Source organism: Neolamprologus brichardi, chromosome 13 (genome assembly GCF_056152115.1).
Source record: "Neolamprologus brichardi isolate AB-2024 chromosome 13, ASM5615211v1, whole genome shotgun sequence".
Classification (NCBI taxonomy): domain Eukaryota; kingdom Metazoa; phylum Chordata; class Actinopteri; order Cichliformes; family Cichlidae; genus Neolamprologus; species Neolamprologus brichardi.
The window spans coordinates 4,079,479-4,101,071 of NC_142116.1; the positions used below are offsets into that span (position 1 = coordinate 4,079,479).

Genomic DNA, 21,593 nt, shown 5'->3' on the forward strand with positions numbered 1-21,593 from the left:
AACTGTTTCAGGTACAGGCGGTGCACATTTTTAATGTTTTTGTTTGTTGACGTGGTATCACTTAGTTTGGGGTCAAGTCAGAGTTGAAATCAGTAAATATAAGTCTCACGTAAGTCTCAAGGAAAAACCGATTACAAGTTAGAGAATGGAAGAGTAGGTGGACAACCATGAACCTTGAATAAATTTGATTTAAAAAAGTAAATGGGGTTGTATTTTATCACTATAAAGCAATTGCTTATGATTAATGAAACACCTTGGCTGCCAATGTCATGATATACATGTTAGTAATTTTCACTAACCATCTAGTAACATACATTAGCAATAAACAGGTAAATCCTTAAACATTGAGACATTTGTTTATCGTTACTTAATGCTAATTAATTTATAAATTAACTGATATTAAATAATGTTAGCTGAAGTGCCTTTATTGTGGACTGAGATGCATTATCGGGGGAATATGAAAAATAAAATATGTCATATTTTACAATAAGTAAACTAAGCTGTGCTTTCAGCAACAAAGGTAAAAAACAAAAAACAAAACAAAAGCCTCCTACATACCTTCTGTCACCAAATGGAGACATGAATAATAAAAGAGAAGTTGGGGGACGTGCCATTATGCAAGCACCGAACGTAAGACGAAAGACATCCTTGGCTTGCTAACAGTAGACTGGAGAGCTGTCTGCACTTAGAGTACTGGCATCAGGAAGGAATAATAATCACCAGTCACAAAAGAAAGAAAATTCTTGTTTCTTAAGCAGTTTCTGTAACTGCACAAACAAGAACACTTTGCTCCAAAGTGAGTATTTGTCTAACAAATGACAGAAAATAACAATGCAAAGTTTTGCCTCAGGGGAATACTTTGATTTTTTTTTCCCCCTAAGAGACACTTGTTGAACTGCCAAATAAAATATAGTTCTACCTTGCTCTAACCTTCCCTAAAATAAAACCAAACTAATTTCTAAACAGGGTTTGGAAATTACTGAGGTCCAGAATCTTAAACTAGACGTCTGAAGTTTCCAAAGTTGCAATAAAATCAAAGGCAGAAATTTGTAATCAACTCCAAGCTTTCTTGTTTTGCACAAGCAGCTATGTATATAGAAATATAGAAAATGAGTGTTATGTGTATAGAATAAGTCATGCCTCATTCCTCACAGCATTGAATTAGGGCAAGTGAGGCAAGTGGGGCTTGTCAAGTCAAATCTGAAAACCGATCTCAATTAAAATGATGTCTATTCTGGCCTGTTGGCCTCCCTCCTACTGCCACCTACAGGTTGCAGTTGGCCATTTTCTCTGGAAGCTGGATTAACTCTGCTCTACTTCCATTAGACTGAAATCCATGTATCCAGTGTTTTGATGGTATCCAGGACCCCCCCCACATATGGCTCCACCGGACACAGCTCTGCTCGGGGCCTCCCCACACTGAACTGGCACCTGTCCAGGTTCTTGCAAAAGCTGTGCCCCAGTTGGTGGATCCTGAGTCCCCTGTGTGAGCCACCTCGGCCTGTGAGACCTGAGCTGGACGATCAGACGCAACCGACCCATGACTGAGGGTCTTGTGCAGCCCCAGCTAGGACTGAGTGCCACAGTGTATACTGTTACCAGTTTAATGTATTTCTTGTCCACAAGGACATCCCCTATAGAGTCTCATGCCACATCTCAGAAAAACTAAGACAGTTTGGCACACTGGTTGTATCTGTCCCATGAACTAAAAAAAAGTCACTGTTGTTATTTTTTTTTTATCCAATATTCCTAATAAACTGAGCTTTTCTACCCAAACTTCTTTAGGTCAATTAAACTGCAATTTCTATTGTTTCCCTAGATTTTCTGAGTTAGAATAGAATAGACCTTTATTATCCCACGGATGAGAAATTTCGGTGTTACAGAGCTCTTACAGCAAGGGAAAATAAAATGTAAAAGGAAGACACAAGGTGGTCCTATAATCCCTATGTGGTCTGCTGGCTGTTGCAAAAGTACAACCTAGAGTACTTATCCCCAGGTTTTGGACCCAGGATTTTGAGTTACTGTGAGGATTTGGTATTCATGTATTATTTATCAGTTTATTATTGAGTACTCTGGATGTTTGAATATTGTTGGGTTGTGTTTGAGAATAATTATATTTCATTTCTTTATTATTCACATTTCTTGTGAATCTCAGTTGTGGTGATATAGTCTTTAGTTGATCTTCCTGTCCTTTTAGTCTCTTGCTGCTTATTATTTTATAACTTCTAGAGACAGTTCAATTATGTGATAGCTTGTATTTTGGTTCCCATCTTGTTGTTTATCTGTACTAGTAGTAATAGTTACATCTTCCCTGGATTTCCATTTACGCCTTAATGCTTAACCCTCTGTCTTGTTTGTGTTAGCCTGGACAAACCAACCTTTCAATTGAAATGTGATCCAGAGTAGATGAAAATTCACCTAAAAACCTAACCACCTATACGTTTAATTTGTTGTACGGAATTCACCAAGTTACTTTCCCGGTGAGACTGAGGATTTAGAAACTCCAAAAACGATTAGGAGCCACGAAAGAGTCACAGGGCTCAGCCATGCCAAGAAACCATCTCATCAGAAAGCAGCGGTGAAGCTGAACTATACCATCCCCAGGGAGAGGTTGTATATCAGAGAAATGTTAAGAGACAGCAGCGAGGACTTCATATTGAGTGAGTCATGTGTCATTGTAGGTGATTGATTTTCTGCCCTGTAGCTACAGGAGAGTTGGCGCTGCCCTAGTGTTGGTGCCTTTGAGTCAATGTGTGTGTGAGGCTGATGGGTAGCATTGACTGCTGATAAGACGGTCGATGGGAGCCTGGAATGACTCTGTCCACACATCGCACTTTGGTCTCTTTCCCAAAGGTATGAGTAACAGTTTTTATCTTTTGTTTATTTGTTTGTGTAGACATAAACGATCCTGACACAAAGATAACATACAGCAGAGTACAAACATTCAAAAATGCCACAAGTGTATGTTTTTCTGGCATGGCTCTACACTCCACTTTGATTATGGACAAACAATATTATACCTGACCTTTGTAACTTATTTCTCCCAATATCAGTAACAATTTTAAACCACTGAGACTTGTACAAGAATCCAATCCAAAACTCGCAAAAATTAAAGTAATCAAATAAAAAGTACTAGAATTTCTCAGTTTAATAAAAGAAAAAAAAGAAAAACAATGACCCATTTTGAGTAAATATTCCTCTAAATAAATAGGAATTACAGACAGTAAGGAATTGTTCAGGCTACGTGTAAAAAAAACAAAACAAAAAGAAGGAGTGTAAGGCACCAAGCACACTAAATGAGTGATTTTTTTGTTCTTGCACGTAATTACCTATGGTTATACTTATAAGTCTACCTGTCAGATGAATAAAAGCAAAAAACAATATAATATTTCCCTCTACAATGATGGTAGCAGCATAGTAAAAAGTCTCACCAGTACAATCCTGGGTCTGCCACTCCAGACACTGGCCGTAGGGGAAGGAAATGACATACGCAGAGGAGTCTACACAGCGCTGAGTACTTCCACACCACATGCACTCCATGGCCTGGCTGGTGCAGTTGGCACAGCTGGTGCGCAGAGCACAAGGCGTCTTACAGGGACGAGCACTCTGACTCTGAGGACTCCCTGAGCAAGGGATAGACAGCACCGTGGTGGGTGAGACATTAAATGACCTGTTAGCTACATTTGTTTTGCATTCAGTGACATCCAAATAGTAAGATAGTGTAGCTGTAAAAACACAAGTTTGACTATTTTATAGATCTGGAGATAATATGGCACATTCCTGTTGGAAGCAGCCATCAGAACATGGATACACTGTGCTCATAAAGGGATGGACATGGGTCAGCAACAATACGCAGGCAGGCTGTGGTACTTAAACAATGCTCATGTAATATTCAGGGGCCGCAAGTGTTTCAAGAAAATATCCCCCTATGACCCCATGACCCTACCACCGTGAGCCTGAATGGTCAGACTACTCAAATTACTCTGACCTCTGTAAACTGTAGAAATGGTTGTGCAAGAAAAAGACAGCAGTCTGAACTTCAGCGGATTGCCTGGAACGCATCTACATGTCTAAATGCATTGAGTTGCTGCCATATAATTGGCTGATTAGCATTTTGCACAATGAGCAGATGTTCCTAATGAAGTGGCTGGTGGGTGTATGGTTTCATTAGGTGCGCTAACCTTCAAATACATTTTTTTCTTTTGTCTTTCTATTCTTTTTTTCTCTCACCAGCAGGTTTTTCACAGATCAGGCCATCAGTGGTGGCAGTGCAGGGGTTGGCCTTAAGACCAGCCATTTGAGCTTGTTCCAAGTAAGCACAAAAGCCTGAGTCACTGGGCTCTCCAGGTGACCATCGCAGGGTGGTGTTGGTGAAGGGCGATGCATCCTCCCAGCCCCAGTACGACACATTAATCTTCCTCAGGCCAACCCATGGAGATAACATCTGTAGAAGCAGAAAGACACAGGTTTGAATCAGTCAGTGACTGACTTTATGTACAACATAAAAAAAACCTTAAACAAACCATAAACAAAACTCTGAATGGTTTAGGACCAAAATACATCAGTGACCTCCTGACCCAGTATGAACCTTCCAGATCCCTCAGGTCATCTGGATCCGGTTTTTTATCAGTTCCCAGAGTCAGAACCAGACACGGAGAAGCTGCATTCAGCTTTTATGCTCCTTATATCTGGAACGAACTCCCAGAAAGCCTCAGATCAGCTGAAACACTCAGTTTATTTAAATCCAGGTTGAAGACTCACCTGTTCTCAGCTGCGTTTGAATAAAACACCAAATCCACACTTTTAAGCTTAAATTTCAAAACTTACATTTAACTACTGATTTTATCTACTGTTCTGATTTTATCTGTTTTGATTTTATATACTGTTTTGTTTGTTTGTTTGTTTGTTAATTAGTTAGTTTGCTTGTTTTAATCAATTTTAAATCATGCTTTTTATTTGTTTTTGTTTCTAATGTCTCTGTAAAGCACTTTGAATCACCTTTTTGTTGAATTGTGCTATACTTGCCTTGCCTTTTCTTGATATTCTGTTATGTGGAATTAGCACTGGTCATTAACTTGGGAGAAAGCTGACAGTCCTTATGATGTTACTCGACACTGTTTCATATCACAGTAAGAGAAGATCCTTCCAAAATTTTCTTCAGAAATTAACTGAGCTTTATTGATAGTTAAATATAAACTTGTTTCTGGGGTGACAAAGATGGTAAAAGTCTCCATTCATGTTCCCTACAATATTTTATAAACTCTTACATAGAGTTGTGTAAGTAAATGCTGCACAAATGTAGACGCTGCCCTTTAGAGAGATAGCTGTGCTTCTGTCAGATTCATCAAATCAAAGAGTATAAACACGATTAATCTTCATCCTGTTTCTTTCATAGCAGGTCACGTTATGCTTTTTATCACCTAAGCAAGAAGCACATAGTAATTTAACTAAGACAACATCTACTTTGCCAGTGTCGTGTTTTCCATTAAAGTGGATCCTAAATCAAACCATCTGCAAATGACTGTAATTACTATAAAAGCACAAACTCATTCAAGATTTCAAAAAGGGCCAGAAATTACGGCAGCTGATTGAAGTGTAGTTCAGTGAACATTTGAATTATCTGCCGACAAAACATGTGTGACGTGAAAGAATACTTTCCCACAGCTGTGATTCATTTCATTAGATAAATTCAGGTTCCCAAGAATACTGTGACACTGCATTTATATGTCAGCAAATGCATATTTTCACACGCCTTTCTGTATCTGCATGTCTAGTCAGCTCCTCCATTTACAAATCCTTTGTAAACCAGATGAAAAGAAAAAACCTTTTTTGAAGGCGTAGTAAATGTAGGTTGTGAGATTTTGATTTATAAACGTCAAAAAATGAAGAAAATTAACTACATTTGTACCCTCCACTGTTTCTCCGGACATGTTGGATTCATCATGAAATGTTGTCAAGCATGTCAGATTCTCATATGGAGTCCCTAACATGAGCATTAGAAGTGAACATTTCAGTGTGACGGTCATTTGTAACCATGCAGTTTGTCTTTGTGCTCCATGGTGGTCTTAAAAGGGTTTTTTGCTTTCTAAATGTCCAATTTCCATGGTAGTCAAAACACTAAACACCCCAATTAGAAATATCTTGAATCTATGGAAATGGAACCGCCACAACTGCTTCTGTTAATGATTAGTTGCTTGTGAGCCTTGCTTTGTGATGGTCAGAAACACATTCTTTGGCATCCAATGATAAATAATGTATGGAGGCAGGTTTGTGTACACATGTGTCACAGAATGGCCACAATACACAAAGTTACACCTGTGTCAATGGCACGAAGATGGTGGCAGTTGTAACCTTAAGTTACATTCATACAACTTTTTAATCATATCTGGGCAAAATGCTTTTAAATTTTGCTTAATCTCAGACCAGACTCATTCAATTTCCTGAGGATAGACACAAACAACTGAGTTGATCGTTTTATTTGGAGGATCTATTGGAAATAATTACATCTTTTCAACACTGGCCCTGAAGTGATCTAGCATACACTTTCAAACCTTTTCATGCAGTTATAACAAGCTTTAACAAGAAGGAATGCCACTAAATAAACCTCAGGTACATCAGCTAAATTTTAAAAAATATTTATACACAGAAGATTCATGAATTCTTCATATGACCAAATTAATAAAGATAACTATGAACAATAATTTTTTAAGGTTGTGACTACACATCGTTTTAGTCAGGAGTGCTAAAGATGATTAAAAACCTAAATTATTGTCATTCCAATGTAACTTTTTTGTAGAATACACACAGACTTGAAGAATATAGCTTTCACCAGGAACCTCTATTCTAAAGTGATAACCTACATCTGCTTCCACGCTACTCTTTCTTATGATTATCATTCCAAACATGTCTAAAACTTGGATTTATATCTTCGCCCACCAACATATAATGGTACATAAACAGCCACTGCTATTTTATAAGGCATACAAGTGGAAAATAATGAATACCTGTCACTGACATTGTTTGCATGCCTGTCATTTCTGAATTTACTGCATGACAACCACCCACCTTGTCTTGTAGCTGATATTTTTGTAGCTCTTCCAGAACAAAATTGACCTGTTTGTCTGTCAACAAAGAAGCAATATTTCCTCCAAGGTTTTTGCAATAATGCTGGGCATTGTCATAGCTCTCTCTGCTGGAGTTGATCCTCAGGCAGACCTCGCCAACCTGGTGCCAGCCATCCCCACACAGCTGGCCTGCATACAGAAACACAGTACTGTTTTTTTTTTCCCTTCGACTTCATTTGTACAATGAACTTTCATGCAATAATCTCTACATTATAAAAAGCATAAAAATGATATTTTTAGTGACTTCTAATCCTCAAATTTTCATTCATTACACAGAAGAAAACAAACAATATGATTAATAAATGTACAGATATTACACATTTGGGGTAAAAACAAAAACCTTAAAGCAATACCTTAGATTGACATGATTTCAATCTTTGCATTTTAGAATTTTCCACTTTCAGATATATATTAAGAATTTATTCTGCTAATGAGTGGCTTTTGACGTTTAGCCTGTTAGCAATTTGCATGCTAACAGGCTACTGGACCTTTAGCATATTATCTACCCAGGCTAAGATTTAACAGATCATTAGCATGTTAGCTAGCATTGCAAGTTAACATATTTAGTAATTAAAAGCAGCATTTTAAAAGAAAAAGTTGAAGGATAAAAATCTTAGCACGCTAATGAACTAACTTCCTTTGACATTTTAGGCAATTTAGCCTCTTTTCTACCTAAAACGTGAGTGTCATTTGTACACCAAAACATCATATAGACAGCTAGCTTAACATGTCTAGCATAAATTTGACAATCAGCCAGACAGCAGAGAAAAATCACATGGGCCAGTTTCCCCAAAATGACATAGGCCTCTTCCTAGACCAGGGGTCGGCAACCTGCGGCTCTTTAGTCCTTATTCTGCGGCTCCAGGTAGTTTGGGAAAATAAATTAGAAGTATTTAGCTGAAGTGTATTTTAGTTCTTTCTTTAACTTGTAGTTCTAAATTGGAAGATTGTGATATTGAAATATAAAAATACAATTGTATTTTTTTTATTTTTCATCGCTCAAAATAAACGTCACACTCACGGAAGCCGGTATACCCGCCGAAACGCCGTGCATTTATTGAGACTTTCAACCCCAGATAGGCCAATTATGGATCTTCGGATCCACATTATGTCAGCAGCTATTCTCCACTGTGAACTATGTTAAAAACTAACACCCCTCACGCCTCAGTCCTGGCGTTCCATACATAGATGACAGCTTACAGTCCTGCGTAAAGATGAAAGTAACTTCGTACAGCCCCGATTTGCAGAAGCTGTGTGCAGAGGTTCAGGAGCAGAAGTCCCATTGTAAACATATCACGGCAGACCCGACGATGTTTCCATGAACACGCTTTTCAGCATCTCTTTATTGACCACTTTTCACTCACGGCTGCTGTAGCTTTTCAGCTCACAGTCCAACAACACAACAGCAGAGAGAGCACAGACTTTAAGGCGGCAAGGCGTGATTGCGTCCAACTCCCCTGCAGCGGCGCTGCAGACCACGCCCCGCCACACACATTAACCAGGTAAAATACATATTTAGGCAGAATTTTGCAAATATCTATTTTTCATTTTTTAGCAGCATAGTGCTTTTTTTCCCAATTATTTTTTAAAAGTCAGGTCAAGGCTCTAAAAGCCCAAAGGCGATATAAGGGGGGCGGCTCACAACAGTTTTTGTTTGCTACATGGATCATTTTAGTTCAGCTGGGTGTTTCCTTTTGTTATATTACTTTAAGAGTTCAAAATGTGTTAATTACATAAATAAAATGGATTTAATAAGCAACACACCTTAGTTGTTCACACAAAGCATAAAGGTAAAAAACAATATATACAGTGTTATCTTCATTTTAGACGTCAAAAAGTATTTGCGGCTCCCAGTGTTTTCTTTTGCATGGAAATCGGGTCCAAATGGCTCTTTGGGTGTTAACGGTTGCCGACCCCTGTGCTAGACTAACACATTTTATATTAGAGATTTATTTTTTTGCAACAATGCAACATCAAGGAGGAGGCGCAAACAAGAAGAATGGTCTAAGCCTTTACTTGGATGTAACTGCAGGTATCATTAGTCAAGCAGGCACCTAATTGATATCCTTCATGCTGCCAGTTGAGGGTTGGTATTTAGACCAAGTCTAATGAGGAGCAGGTGTGCAAGTGAGCTGAGAGTCAGCTGAGACCAAAGCGGGATCCTCAGTGAAGGTAAGTGATGGACAAAGAAGTCACTGATACTGGAACAAATGTGATGGCCTGGAGAGTAAACTTTTCTGCCAGAATAAACAGATGACTGAACCACATTAAAAGAATTTCTTCTGGCTTATGTGATTAAATATTTATGAAGTTAATATTAGAGGCTGATGTAATTGTTGATTAATGCTGTCTTAGATTAAAGCAGCAAATTCTTGCTTTGTACAGACCTGACAAATAGGATTCCCAGGAGTTAACAATATGTCGCCCGTAGGATAAAGGAACAGGACTGAGTAGAAGCGGAAGATAAATTCGCCCATAAAACGCATATATGCACTCATTGTTCTTATCAGGGTCACTAAAGTGTCTTGTGGGAGACTATAACAGCGCAGAGGCCGTTCAATTAGCCAGGATGAAAGGAAAGAATAGCCATTCAGTCTCCAGAGCACTGCTGTTTATTTTGGTCTCCAGGACTGATTACATTCACAGGCCTATAATGGCTTCCATCACCAACCTTTCCAAAACAGAAAAGAAAATACCTGCTCTCTTTATTTATTTATCTTTTTTACATGCAATAATTGACTGAAACAGGAGAAGAAAGTAAGATTAAGGGTTAAAAAGGGGGAGCGTAAGAATAAACAGATTGACTGGGTTACAGTCTTTGTGTAAGAATCAGACATAAACATGTTGGACCGTTTAGAATGAGTCATAACATGATGTCTAAAGAAAAGGCCACTGCTGTCATGGTGTTAGAGACAGCTTTAAATAACCCAACTCTTCTTAGCCATCTCCACATAAAACTCCAGGAAAACCGAAGCTTTGTTTCGGCCTCAGCATGTTAATGGACTCAAACCAAAAAGAAATATCTTATTTATTCTGTGTGGTCTGCAACGCTTCATGCCAAGTAGCATAATCTTGCCTGTGGACATATAAATACTAGAGACGTGGCAGGATGGTGAAGCTCCAGTGGTGCAATATAAGAGGGTAGCTGCAGAATACTATCAGATGCATGGAAGATGCAAATAGTACTCATTTTGATTTACAGAGAAGCACATAGTTGTCTTCTATCTCTGTCCATTTAAGCTTTAAACAAAATACAATCACAGCCTTGGTTTCCCAAACCTTGAAAATAAACATATCATTACAAAATTATACTACCAGAACCACCAGAAAATGAACTGCCGTTTTCATCATTTGGATAATAAACCAATGTGAAGTCTCCACTCCACCAGAGAAATATCCAGCCATAGTCTGCACTGGGATATGACATTAAACTACAAGGAAATGAGTCTACTAGTGCTAGCGCTGCTAACGTTAAAGCACACTTGATAAACTACGTACATTTGTGAAATATTATGCAGATGATTGTAAGTGCAAAATTTTCAATGGTAATTCACATATATTTCATTTATTTAAAACTGTAATTAACAGTTTTAAATCGCTCTAACATACTGAGGCAACAACTGTACGGACGATCTTTAACTCAAGCTGCAACCTCAGCAGCTAAAAAACAAGCCACTTCCCAAACAGTTCCCACTGAGGCCGAAAAACAATAGAAAAAAATAATTAAAAAACCATAAGTTTAGAATTATTTGGGGATGTGGGTAACTACTCGACTGTACACAGTACGTTAATGCCCTTGCTATTTTATCACAAAAAGTACTAACCAGTTATACTAATTATTAGGGGTGTAACATACACAAAATTCACCGTTCAGTTCGATACTTTGGTGTCAAGGTTTGATATTTTTTCGATACAAAAAAAATGTTCATGCCTTTTTAATTTGTCATTTATTAAAATTATAAATATATATTTTAACTCAAAAGTACAGTTTTTAAATTTAATGTTGCTGAAACAACAAAGTAATAAAAAAAAATTAATCTGATCAAGAAATCCCTCATCTTTGGAAAAGAGAGTTTATTACAGAGAAATGTCTCTTTCCAAAATAAAAGCTATACTATACGCTTCTTCTGGGCTATATTCTCAGCAGCATATTAAACATATCAGGTCCCCATAAGGAGAATCATGTGCTAACGGCGTGCTTGTTGTTTTTGTCTGCTTCCACTTGTCTTTGCACTAGGATGATGTCGGAGTAAATGTGCAGTCATATTCATTGTGTTCCCACTAGTGCTGTCAGCGTTAATCTCGTTGAAATTACGTTAACACCACAACACGGCAAATCTCCATCTCTGTTAACGAGCTACCACGGATCGCCCCATGAGTGGGGCTGGACAGCCAACACGTTAACGAGCTAACTGCGCTAACGCACTAGTTCTCACCAATGTAATTGAGCATTGCGTGGCACATCCGACATACTGTTTTACTTTAGTCCATGATGGGCTTACCTTCAGGGTCATACGTCACATTAAACCAAAATAGTTCCAAACCCCAGATCTGAATGAGGGTGGGGAGGTTCAATTTGCCATGTTGCAACGACAGCTTAACCTCTGTCTGCTAGCTTGCCCTGCGCTCAGTGAACCTGCGTTCAACTACTCCTCCTAGGCTGCACTGTCGAGCGCAGATCCACTGAGCGCTCAACACAGACAGCATCGTCAGAAGAAAAGTTGATACAATAAATTAAAAATTTTGTATTGTTCAATACATATGCTAGCGAACCGAAAGCACTGTACCGAACGGTTCAATATCGATACCAGTATCGTTGCACCCCTACTAATTATTTTAAATCCCGATTAAAAATCTGGCACTGCCATGTTAAAGGCATTATACTATCTTTATAGCATTAAAAAGTATTTTTACACCCTGGTACAAAACAACTTTGGCCTCTATGGGGTCTTCTCTCATAACAACTGTATAGTTGTCTCTTCAATCTGGATACTGGAATTAAGGGCGTGGGCGTTTAAATGACACTGAGTTATGGTCAGTTGAATTCTGCTAGGCCTCACCTCTGCTAAGTGTAGTCACTGAATTGGATCCCTGGGCCATGTTTGTGTCTTTGGTGTTTTTGGTGCAATTTTAATGGAATGATCTAACATAGAATAGCTTGCTATAAGGTACAACCCACCCAGAAGATCCAGTTTGTTTATTATTGATATCATGTTAGTTTTACTTAACTCATGTTTCAGTGCTTTGCACCAATTTACAGTTGAATGAAGTTTCTTTGTATTTAAATTAGATGATTAGATTAACAGTACACTGTCTCATCCAAATATGGATATGATACTAAAATGAAAATGAAATGCTTAGGCTTCAAAATTCAGTCCAAAACCCAATGACTCATACATATATACAGTCTGTGGTTTAACCTTTCTAGGGCTGTGACTCTGACAGAATTTCAGTTCAATAGTGAAACAATGTTCACAGTATTGTAACATTTATAGAATATTTATAAAAACGCTGTAATAATGCTCTGACTAAAATTTATCTATGGTTTTATTTTGTACTTGTTATTTTCAAGATCTAACTGAAATGAAACATGCATGTTGGTAGTGAGACGTTTCTGAACATAATTGTGCAAATGAACAATTACCAAATTATTTGACATTATCCTATGTGCAATATTGACACAATATTGAGTACACGTTTATAATGAACCCCCCCAACCTGATCCATTAGCTTGAGCATAATTTTGTTTTTCTGTTTCACAGAGCTAGTCCATTAGTGGTTCTCCTGTTTAAATTAGTCATCGGGAACATTCCTAGTTAGTCTACATTGTACTGTCATGAGAAAACTTGATATTTCTGCTTCGTTTTATCCAGTTTCAGACATGGGTTTGAACGGCAAATGAACAAACTACCACATTCCTGAGTAATAATCAAGTTATCAAACTCTATTATCCCAGCAAAACATAAGGGCCCGCCATCTTCGGCTTAAAGCTGGTACAAGTCTTGAACCCAGCAGGTCCTTATAACACAATAAAACATGGAACTGCATCATTTATGGACTCAAGTAGCAGGAGTGTTTCCTGTGCCCCTATATTTGCTAGCAGTAAAAGTCAAAGTAGGAGCAGCTATGGCTTTAAGGCTGCACAGCATAACTCAAACTTGTTAGTCATCCAAGGATTCATATTCAGAACATCCAGTAAACACTTCTAATTGGCCTACTTCTCTATGCTGCTGAGTGCAGAGCACATTTCTCAAGTGTGTGCATGCTTCTATGTGTGTGTTCATACTAATCCTGTCTGAATGTCTGCTTGCCTCAATATATGAGGGTGTTTATTTGCGAAGACCACTAAGACTATGCCACCGGTTAGCGTGGGAACATGCAAAATGTTTTGTCTTACTTCACAGTATGTTTTATATGACACACATTCCAGTAGTTCCGAAAAAGTATTGCAGTCACTTCAGGGCGAACGCTACACTGTCGTAAATATCATCAAAAAGATTCACAGTGCATTTATAAAACAGGTTATCCACGCGTGCATTTGTGAAACTCTTTATGTAAATAGAGCAGATTCTCAAGGCGTTCTCATTTTTGCTGCATATGGCCTCAATCTGCACGAGGAAGCAGATTAGAAAGCAAATCACAAACATGCTGTGCAAAGACTTTGCAAAGCCGGGTGAAAAAGTTTTCAGATTCACTTGGAATAAAATGAGCTTCATGAATTTAACTTGAGGTACTTAATTTGTTTGCTACTATGTTACATGCACGAGTGTTTCTCCTCACCGGGCAACGCCTGACACTCCTGCTGCTGTGGCTCCCACTGGCAGTTGACGTTCAGCAAGCAGCTCCTGCAGCTGGCCAGCCTGAAACACTCCAGCTCTTCCCTGCGCTTACACCTGGATGAGTCTCTTACCGTCTTCAAACACACACACAAAATAACAGGAAATAATATCAGTGGGCTAGAGTTCTTTGACAGTTTTCTCTTCAACAATAAATACAATAAAGCTAGAGAATTCGATATAGTGTGCAACAAATGGTGAAAATAAATAAAGTATAAATGGGCGTGGTGATTTAAACAGCCAACAGAACATGCAGAGTGGAAAAGAAAATCAATATGCAGGACACATTATACTGAGATGTAGTTTTTATTCTATATGCTGCACAGTTACACTGCAGCAATTTTAGCTATTGGTTTCAGAACAGATAGGAAATTTGTTTTATTATTTAAAAGTTTCAAAAAAAAATCTAATTTGATCAGGTACCAGCAAAGTGTACTTTAGCCTAAAAAACAAAATCCCATTTTCTGCAAAAGGATGACACATCTTTATATCCATGATTGCACAGGTAAATACAATCCTGACCTTCATTTTTTTTAGTCCACCAATTTCTTAGCATATTAAATAAAAAGTGATTTCTATGAAAACCTTGAAGGTTAGACAAAGCGCCAAGGAGAGGCCTTTGCTCATGTCCTGTTTTCATGATTTTTGCTTACGTACTTTGAGGATTATTGAGGGTACATTCTGTTTTTCTGCTGCTGAAATGGCATTAAATGGATGTGTCATTTGGATTGATCCAAAAACAGACTCATGTTCAAACAAGCATGACGAGTCTTGTCTCAGAACAGAGACCATATTCTATGATTCTCTTTATTGCTTACAAATTATTTACAAAACCTTCAAAAGCTTTTGATCAGTAACAATTTCTACATCACTCAATGACATGAACAGCTCCTCACAACATAGTGTTCTTTTTCCTCACACCGTTTTTAGTACCACTTGTTGGAGAAAGAAGAAATGCATGAAATACATGCAAATTTGTACTTATATTGCCCCCCAGTGTCCACATAACCTTAGGGGCTACTGTGACCTGTGACCTTGCAGCCCAAACCTGAAGCTTAACAGGAAGTGTCAAATGATACACACATGTCCCCTTCTCCTGGCTCCGTGTTTCCACAAGCTCAGCTGATGTTCAGACAACATGGACGGAGGGGGAGACAGAGACAGAGCGCCGCCATGCTGCTGGGCCAGCTCCAGAGTCAGCTAACACACACACACACAAACAACCATTCACAGATTCAGATCAAATCCAGCCAAGCACGTAGACAGAAAGAAAGCAACAGATAGCCAAACACACACAAAGCAGGGTTTAGATTAAAAACAGAGACCGTGAAAGGAGGAAACAAAACGAGCAAACGTAACAAAATAACACAAGAAAATATTTATAACAAGTTTAATTTCAGCCCAACGATTACTTTGCTTTTTTTTTTTTAATGTTCATTTTGATGCTTCAGAGAATAAAAGAAAAAACAAAAACCTTAAATGAGCGTGTGTGTATGTGTGATCATTTAAAAAGACCACACTGATTGGTGTTGATTGTTTTAAGACTTTACATAAGACATCGACAGCTTCTTCCTTTAACCAGTCATTTGAAAAGCCTCTGAACTTTCCTCCAGCATTTATCAGCTCAAGTTTTCAGCTCTCGCTCAACAAAGGATCGTTTCCAAATGGCTGCATCTCCAATCCACCACTAATTTAGCTTTTTCTGAGTGCAATTTTGGTGACAGACAAGGAAAAACCTCAGATTAATTTTTTTTAAAATGCATTTTCTTTAATGGTCACTTGAGACTGCAAAAGCAAGTCAATCCGCACAGACTTGTATGATAAAATGTCAAATTTCACAGCTCTATAATAACTAAGTGGGGCATTTTGGGCATGGCCAATTTGACAGGTGTCCCAAATTAGGCAGCTGGAGGCAGGCCTTGCTTTAAATACTTTGGGTCATTACACTCGACTTTTCCATTGTCTTTAACGTTTTATTGAGTAATCTAACATTATGCCTTGCTGTGAGATACAGACCGTCCAAGAAGTTTCTGCTTTGGTTTTGTTGAGTGTTGTATGTCACTTAGCTAACTAGCAAATGTGTGTGTTCCCCTATACAGCTTATGGATGAAAACCATACAAGCTACAATTAGCTGATTAGCCCTTTTTATCCAAATATAATTACCTCTATCCATATTTTATACTTTCTATGGTGCCAAATTGCATTGATGCTCAACCACTGACAGAACAGTCTTTGCACTTTTTATGACTTCTAGCATTGTTGGGAACCAATATGTTAAGTATTCCATCAAAGATTTAATTTAATTATTGTACTATCAATACTATACGATAAGGTTTTCCATAGATATTTTACTGATAGTCAGCAAAGCCTCACCACAGTGCAGTTGCTTGAGGCAGATATGCACTTCCTGTCCTCACACCACTGACATCCTCTTGTGTTGGCAGTGCAGCTCGCACAGTCTGAGAAGCGGAAACACTGCTCATCTGTACTGTCTAAAAATGGAGAACACAGACAAATTTAAAAAAACATAAGTATATCGGTACAAAGGCAACAAAGAGACCAGGTCACAGCCTTTTTTCCCCTAATCTGTATTGTTACTGTCTAAATAAAGTGTATGGACAATAAAATGCTTACATATTATTATGGACTGAGCATAACTCGTACAGTTTTACCTTCAGTAATCGATTTCCACTTATTGAAATCAACCAACAAATGTTTCAAAGAGTTCATCTGTTGGTGATTTGACTTCTTGACTAGCAAAGATGTAAATGTGATTTTCATGTAAATGTCTATCAGTCAGTTAATACATATAATGCACAGAGTCATCAGGTGAACATGTACAACTACTTAAACTATTAGGGCAGTGTAAAATAAAATGTATTACCATATTTGGATGCAATAATCAGGAAGCTACCAAGTGACAACTTTGTTAGCTGAAAAAATCCAAATAGCTTATTTTTGTACAGGTGTCAATATTTTTTATATTTCAGCCATTTACATCCTACTCAGGCTTTAAGTTTGCATTATTAAGTGGATGCCTTCTTCTCTTGTCTACCAGTCATTTATAATAAACATTAAGTGTACTTACTGCCTGTTCATACTTTTAATCATAAGCTTTTAAAATGAATTTAACATCTTATTAAAATTACACTTAATAGCTGAATGATTCATTTGCTTAATGATAATCAGGAGCTACCAGCTGACAAGTTATATTTCCAAATATGGAAACATCCAAAAATCTCCCATTTTGCAGGTCTTCTTACTTTTTCTATTAAAGTTTATTTCTTTATTTATATTTAATTATTTGGGAGGCTTAATTGTTTAGGTTTGTCCCACATGTTTACCTGAGTCGTCTACGTGTCTTTGCGGTCGTCCATTATTATCTTTCTCCACAACCAGACAGGTTGCTGACGACTGGACACAGTCCTTTTTCCCACTTGTCTTCAGCATCGATGAACGCACACCACAGAGCATCACTTTGTTTTTGACAGTTTGATACTATAATGGACATTTCTGGCTTCAGTAATGTAAGTTTTTCATTTCCAAACCTGTCCTATGTCAATCAGTGGTACCTTTCACTAGTTCACTTACCTGCCTCAAAAATGAGGTAAGTGTAACTTAGAACCCGCCAATTTTGTTCCGCTAACATTTTTTTTCACCAATCTACAAGTCGTTGAATTTCACAGCCATTTCATGCTCGCTCGTTATCACCACATCGTTGGTCTCTTCCTGTGTTCTCTGACGTTGGAAAGTGTCAACCTGTCTTGATAGCTCAGGGAAAAGCACATGGACGACTCAAGAGTGAAAGTGGTTCTAAGTTCAATTCCTCCAATAGGCAAGAGATATTTGGACCCAGAGATGATTAGTGGGCACCTCAAGTTCTTACCAAATGTCCGTATCAACATTTAAACTTTATCGTCCTACGCATTGGGGATTTGCAGACCTAATACTTAGGCTACGTTCACACTGCAGGTCTTAATGCTCAATTCCGATTTTTTGATCAAATCCGATTTTTTGTCTGCTCGTTCACACTACAAACAAAATGTGACAGCAAACGCGCTCTAGTGTGAACGCTCAAAGATGCCCGCATGCGCAAAAGAAGACGTCACACACAACGCGCTCTGTTTAGACCCAGACCAACAGTATTGTTTGACTGATGACCTTAATATAAAGACTTCGGACTTCACGTTTCCCAATTTTGCTTTAAGTTATTTTGTTATTTACATAATAATGTAAATAACCTAATAATGATCCTTATTGCTGTTTTAGAGGAGCGGTGCTTCAAAGGATAGTTGCAGATTTCTGTCAGAATCTGCAGATTATACAGAACAAATAAAATGTTCACGTTTCTCCAACGTTGTCTTCCCAACAGTTTCACTGACCTCTACACTGGATGGCCAGAAAGCGTTCGCGATGTCTTCTCCGGCGCTGATAATTGGCGTCTGTCTTGTGTCAGTGACGTAAAAGACAGATTTAATGCGACTTGACCGTTCACACAGCAGTTGCTTTCTAAAACATCGGATATGTATCGGATTCAGTACCACATACGAAAGTGACCCAGATCGGATTTGAAAATATCGGATTTGTGCCATTCACACTGTCATAGCATGATTGGATATGGGTCGCATAGGGTCAAAAAAATCGGATTTGATGCGCTTTCGCCTGCAGTGTGAACTAAGACTGTTTCAACATGCTAAACATAGATTGCACAGGATGGCAGTAGAAGAGATGATCAGTGTTCACAAGGCTGCTGGTTTGACTACATGCTCTTTTTGAACTATAGTTTCTATAATTTGTTATTCTGGCCTCAGTAAAGAACACATTTTAATCTGGTATTGGGGTTTTTTTTGGCGTGTCATTTATCACATTACCCAGGAAAACAAAATTGAAAACGTAGCATTTAAATTTTAAATAAAGGTTAGATTTTATTTTGTTTTTATGCACATTAATGGGATTTGTGTGCTTGGGATGACACATAAATGTTGTCATGGGTTATGAAGGTTAGATAAGGTGTATGTAAATTGCAATGAGCAGGCTTTTAAATGCAAACCCATTGATTTGATCTTTTAATTCATTCAATCCATGTGGGTTTATGCTCCATTTAAAACTGACAGCAAAATCATTTTCATAATTACTTTCTACTTAAACCTCGAGCGAGGTGCCTGAAGCAGAATACCTGGAAGAGCTACCGCATCTACATCTGGTTCAGACCGATCCTAATTACTTTGAAATTAGGTAATTGTTGCAGTGCTGACCTTCTGTTCCTGTAATTATGAATTGCAAACATACTTCAGAGCCCTCCAGAATAATTACGATTCCTGTGAAAAAATAAGCCTTTTGGGAGTTGCACTTGTGCTTGATTGTGTGGTACATTTCAGGAAAACTATGTTGACATGGCAGTGAAAATATTTAGACTGAAACAAAGAAACAGATGCATATAAATGGCAAAGAATTTGCTCGGTAAACAGAAGCTCGGCATAACATACCAGGCCGAGCAGGGCAGAACGGAGCAGGAAAAATGTGGTCGAGTGGTTTCGGCTTCCAGGGGACACATCTACTTTTCACCCAGTGACATCGAACGCCCGGCCCGGCAGCGGCGCACAATCCTGGGCTAGAGAAGGCCTGGCAGGATGGAGGCGTGTAAGCCAGCACGTCGTTCAGAAGCATACCAGAAAAGCCTCCAAAGATGTACATGGAGCTGAAGATGAAGAAGGGACGATTATACAAACTAACAGGAAAAGAGAACTTACACATACAGCTGTGGAAGGAAGCAAAAGCGAGACACTACACGCTTTACACAGATGAGAAATGCCTCCAGAAAGGAGGAGAAAGTTAGAGGAACACCTTTAAAAATAAACCTGGACTTAGGTGGTGGTGGGGGGGGGGATGAAAAAGAAAAGCTGCTATTTTGAAGCCGTCCTTGTGAAGTTCAAAGCTGACATTTCTGAGCTCAAAGCTGACTTTTTGGTGGGTAAATGGTGTTAACAGGTCAGGCTGTCATTTCTCAGCCCAGCAATAAGTCAGTCGATGAAACTCCTGCAAACATTTAAGTATCACAAAGCTCTGATATTTATACTTTCACTATAACTTTTTCTATTTCACCAAACAAAATGTCTTGTACTCTCTGATTGTCTGGGACTGATGTTCGCAGATTCTTTTCAAGAAAATCAAAATCTGTTTTCAGGCTAAACCTGAGCAACAAGAAATGCTCAGTGCATCAACGGCAGGGTTTTCTTTGTTGTACGTAGCTGTAATAAGTAATTTGAAAACCACGTCTTTCTAGAAAGCAGAGCCCAAAGGCCATTCACACATCCGCCTGCGTGTGAATGAGGGTACTGAGAAAAAGTTAGAGAGGAAAAAAATGGAAATGAATATAGGTCTCGAGGTAATGAAGTGAAATACACGTGGCCATATATATATATATATATATATATATGCAGTATCTATATATAGAAGGTGCAAAGAAAGTTTCTGACAGAGTGTAGCAGGAGAAACATCCACATACAGGCGAGAGCTGAGGTGGGAGAGACGTAGTTTCTAAACAGGGAGCTACAGAGGAGCAGGCGGAGGAAGAAGTGACAAGAGAAGTGCCAACCAAAACTAAATATAAGATTGAGATAAAAAAAAGATCAATCCATAAACAGTCTACACAACAAAACTATACCTGTCGAGGAGGAAGGCAGAGGCAAAATTCACCTGAGACGCTCAAGATTTGAAGGACATCACAGGAAGACATCAAGGAAATGAAAAAGCTGTGCTGGAGCGTCACGCATTGTGGATAGATGTGGTTTATTTGCATGAATGTCATTTGAGCAGGAAGGCTTGTTCTTATATTTTTCAAAGGTTGAATATCACTGCTGAAATGTCCAAAGGACGATTGGTAAAGGTGCAGATTTATGATTAAAGTGGCACTTTTACAAGAAAACACTTAGGAAATGCAAGTTCATGCATGTTTTTGTGAACCAAATCGCTTTATTTCAAGATACACTCAGAAAAAATAAAATACTCTGTTACCTTTAGTAATACGGGGGATTCTCCTTCCAAAATTACATTAACCTCAGAAAATATATTACAAAGACCTTTCTATCAAAGTTTTACTATTGTCAGTGTTGGGGAGTAACGGAATACATGTACCGCCGTTACGTATTTAAAATACAAAATATGAGTAACTGTATTCCGTTACAGTTACCGTTTAAAAAGGTGGTATTTAGAATACAGTTACCTTGTTGAAATAAATGGATTACACGGCGGTACTTCCCTGTTTCATATTGTGGCGGGTCAGGACTGTTTGGGTTTTGTTTGACAGCTACGTTCTGTTGTTCCAGGCGGCAGCGTTACGGTTGCCATGGTTACAGGGCGACGCGCTCTCTCTGCCTGTTTCCTGGTGAGAGAGGCCTTTTTGTTGTTGTTGTTGTGCTAAGCTAATAGGCAGAATGCTAACGGTATAGCTCTAAAGAATGTAGCATCATAGGCAGTGTAGTCCGTGCTGCAGGGAGAATGGACTGCCATACCCGTTATGTGTCTGTGAGCGAGGGAGGGAGAAAAAGGAAAAGTACGAGCTGTCATCGAGCAAAAACGGGAGCTGGAAGCATGTAAATATAATAATAACCACTGCAGCCAAGAAGAGTGCCT

General features: G+C 38.5%; 1 protein-coding gene across 3 annotated transcripts in view; it reads right to left on the bottom strand.

The window, feature by feature from the left end:
- atrnl1a (attractin like 1a) overlaps positions 1-21,593 on the bottom strand; it is a 359,651-nt gene that overhangs the window by 253,555 nt on the left and 84,503 nt on the right. For 2 of the 3 annotated variants that reach the window (XM_087849987.1, XM_087849989.1), the window contains exons 12-18: positions 19,448-19,659; positions 16,335-16,453; positions 15,044-15,160; positions 13,905-14,037; positions 7,066-7,253; positions 4,231-4,444; positions 3,432-3,623 (exon numbers count right to left, since the gene is read on the bottom strand). In XM_087849987.1, the coding sequence (XP_087706113.1) occupies positions 3,432-3,623; positions 4,231-4,444; positions 7,066-7,253; positions 13,905-14,037; positions 15,044-15,160; positions 16,335-16,453; positions 19,448-19,659 (1,175 nt within the window). The remainder of the gene's footprint in view (positions 1-3,431; positions 3,624-4,230; positions 4,445-7,065; positions 7,254-13,904; positions 14,038-15,043; positions 15,161-16,334; positions 16,454-19,447; positions 19,660-21,593) is intronic. The other variant, XM_087849988.1, reaches the window with a different exon arrangement.